Raw genomic sequence first — 2232 nt, forward strand, 5'->3', positions numbered from 1 at the left:
ACCTAATTAATCTCATTTACACAAAAAAAATCCTAATTTGTATCAAACCCTTCTTCTTGTCTTGTCTCAAACAATAATCTGATCTTCTCCAGCTTAGAAGGGATCATCAAAGGCTCCGAAAAGTATGGGGGAAAGAGAAACAAAAGGAGAAGAAATTGAGGGGGAAGAGTGTAAAAAGCAATAAGTTGGGGGGCAAGAACACAATTATTCCTATCAAGAATAAATGAGGCTTGCGTTTTTGTTTCTCTCAATTTGCGAGCCTACGGAGATTGGATCTCAGAATCACACGCCATTTGGAATTCCTGCTCCGCTATGCAATTTACACATAAATAAATGAATGTGTGTTTGTGTGTGTGTGTGTGTATAAATAATGTAAAAACCCAGGGAGGCATTAAAGTAATCATTATATTTTTTTCCCAATTATAGAGAACCCACGCTCCCCAAAAGCTGCTCAGAACTTTCTCTCTCTAGATGTCAATGGCGAATCCGAACCTCTGTTGCTGATTAGCCGACGTGGATGCGTGGTCTGTTTACTTTCAACTGCCGGTGAGCAAAAACCCTAATTATTCACGTGTTCTTTTGGGGGGGCGTGTTGTGGTTTTGTTTTTTTGTGGTAATGCTGATTGTGTTTTGTTGGAATTTGTTGCGGATCTGATCTGAGTTTGAGATCTAAGTGATTTTTATTTTTTTTGGCAATTTTGAGTGTTTTTTGCTGTGACTTGTTTTGTTGGTTTGTTTGGATGCTGCAATGCAGGTTTGATTTGATCTGGAGGCTTTGGTTGTTTTACGTGAGAAGTAGTTGGTTGACAGATTGATTGGGGGATAGGAATTGGCTTTTCTGTTTTTGTTGGACTCGGCATTGTTGTTGGTCGGAATTTGTTGGCGGGTAATTTGGCTTTAGTGTGGCAGTTGATGTGTGACGTGTGTATAGGCTTGAAGGAGGAGATTCTTGTGATCTGAATTCTTATCAAGGATCGGATTCTTATGTTGTAAATCCTGAGTGATTCATAGTGTGGTCATGTGATACAATGAGGAAGTTGCTGATTTTGTGGTTTGGTGGATGCTCGAGAGTTGGCGTTTCCTGAGGCCAGCTGAGATTGTTGGGATTTTGGTCATATTATTATATGCGGGAGATTATATTTGATGATTGGTTTCCATTTTCAAAGATATTGGAGATTGCTGGTGGAGCAATAGCCCAAAGCGAGTGGGTATCTTCTGCATTTATATTGAAGATTATCACAGAAAGTGGACATGAGAAGCTCTTGGTACAATAAACTCGTTTTGATTGTTGGCCCTAGACCACGGGTCCACTGGTTGCTTGTGTGTCTCGTTAGTGCCTTAGTTTTGATCGCTCTGTTGGGATCTTCTTCTTCCAATGCATTTGATTCTGTGACTGCTTCTGCGAGACCCGACATTTATTCGAACTATAGAAGGTTGAAAGAGCAGGCAGTGAGTGATTATTTGGAATTGAAAAATTTAGGAGCCAATCGCTTAAAGGATTTTGATCTTTGCGGGAGGGAGAAGGAGAACTATGTTCCTTGCTACAATGTTTCTGCCAATCTTCTTGTGGGTTTTAAAGATGGGGAGGAGTTTGATCGTCATTGTGAAGTATCACGAGATCAACAGTATTGTTTGGTTCGGCCCCCTAAGGATTACAAGATTCCATTGACTTGGCCAAGTGGTAGGGATGTTATATGGAGTGGGAATGTGAAGTTGAGCAAAGACCAATTCCTTTCATCCGGAAGTATGACGAAAAGGTAATTCTTCTTGAATTTAATTGGAAAACTTAGATTTGGGCCTCTTCAGTTAAAATTGATTATCCATTAAGCAGTTACACATATCACATACACAATGCCTCCAGTATGGAGGAAAAGTTTTCAAACCTATTTCTTATTGTTTAATATCGTAACTTCTATAGGCTAATGTTGCTGGAAGAGAATCAAATTTCTTTCCATTCGGACGATGAGATGATTGATGGCGTCAAAGATTATTCTCACCAGATTGCTGAGATGATAGGATTAGGAAGTGATAGTGAATTTCGTGAAGCTGGTGTAAGTTTTCTTTGCCATCTCACTTGGTTTCTGACATTGTCATGTTTGATTTTGAGACTCTTGATTAGAAGTGACTGCTTGTTTTAAGTTTGTTTTGCTCTTGGAACTGGTGTATACATCTATTTAATTTAGGAAGTCAGCTATTATGAATCAGGTCAGTTGAATTTGAAGGATTTATTAT

General features: G+C 39.2%; 1 protein-coding gene across 3 annotated transcripts in view; it reads left to right on the forward strand.

Moving 5' to 3' along the window:
- Window positions 1–2232, forward strand: part of LOC105160030 (probable methyltransferase PMT5) — a 6226-nt gene continuing 3994 nt past the window's right edge. For 2 of the 3 annotated variants that reach the window (XM_011077289.2, XM_020693335.1), the window contains exons 1-3: window positions 1–546; window positions 755–1757; window positions 1919–2053. In XM_011077289.2, the coding sequence (XP_011075591.1) occupies window positions 1252–1757; window positions 1919–2053 (641 nt within the window). In that variant the 5' untranslated portion in view covers window positions 1–546; window positions 755–1251. The remainder of the gene's footprint in view (window positions 547–754; window positions 1758–1918; window positions 2054–2232) is intronic. The other variant, XM_020693334.1, reaches the window with a different exon arrangement.

This window comes from Sesamum indicum, linkage group LG4 (genome assembly GCF_000512975.1).
Source record: "Sesamum indicum cultivar Zhongzhi No. 13 linkage group LG4, S_indicum_v1.0, whole genome shotgun sequence".
Lineage (NCBI taxonomy): Eukaryota > Viridiplantae > Streptophyta > Magnoliopsida > Lamiales > Pedaliaceae > Sesamum > Sesamum indicum.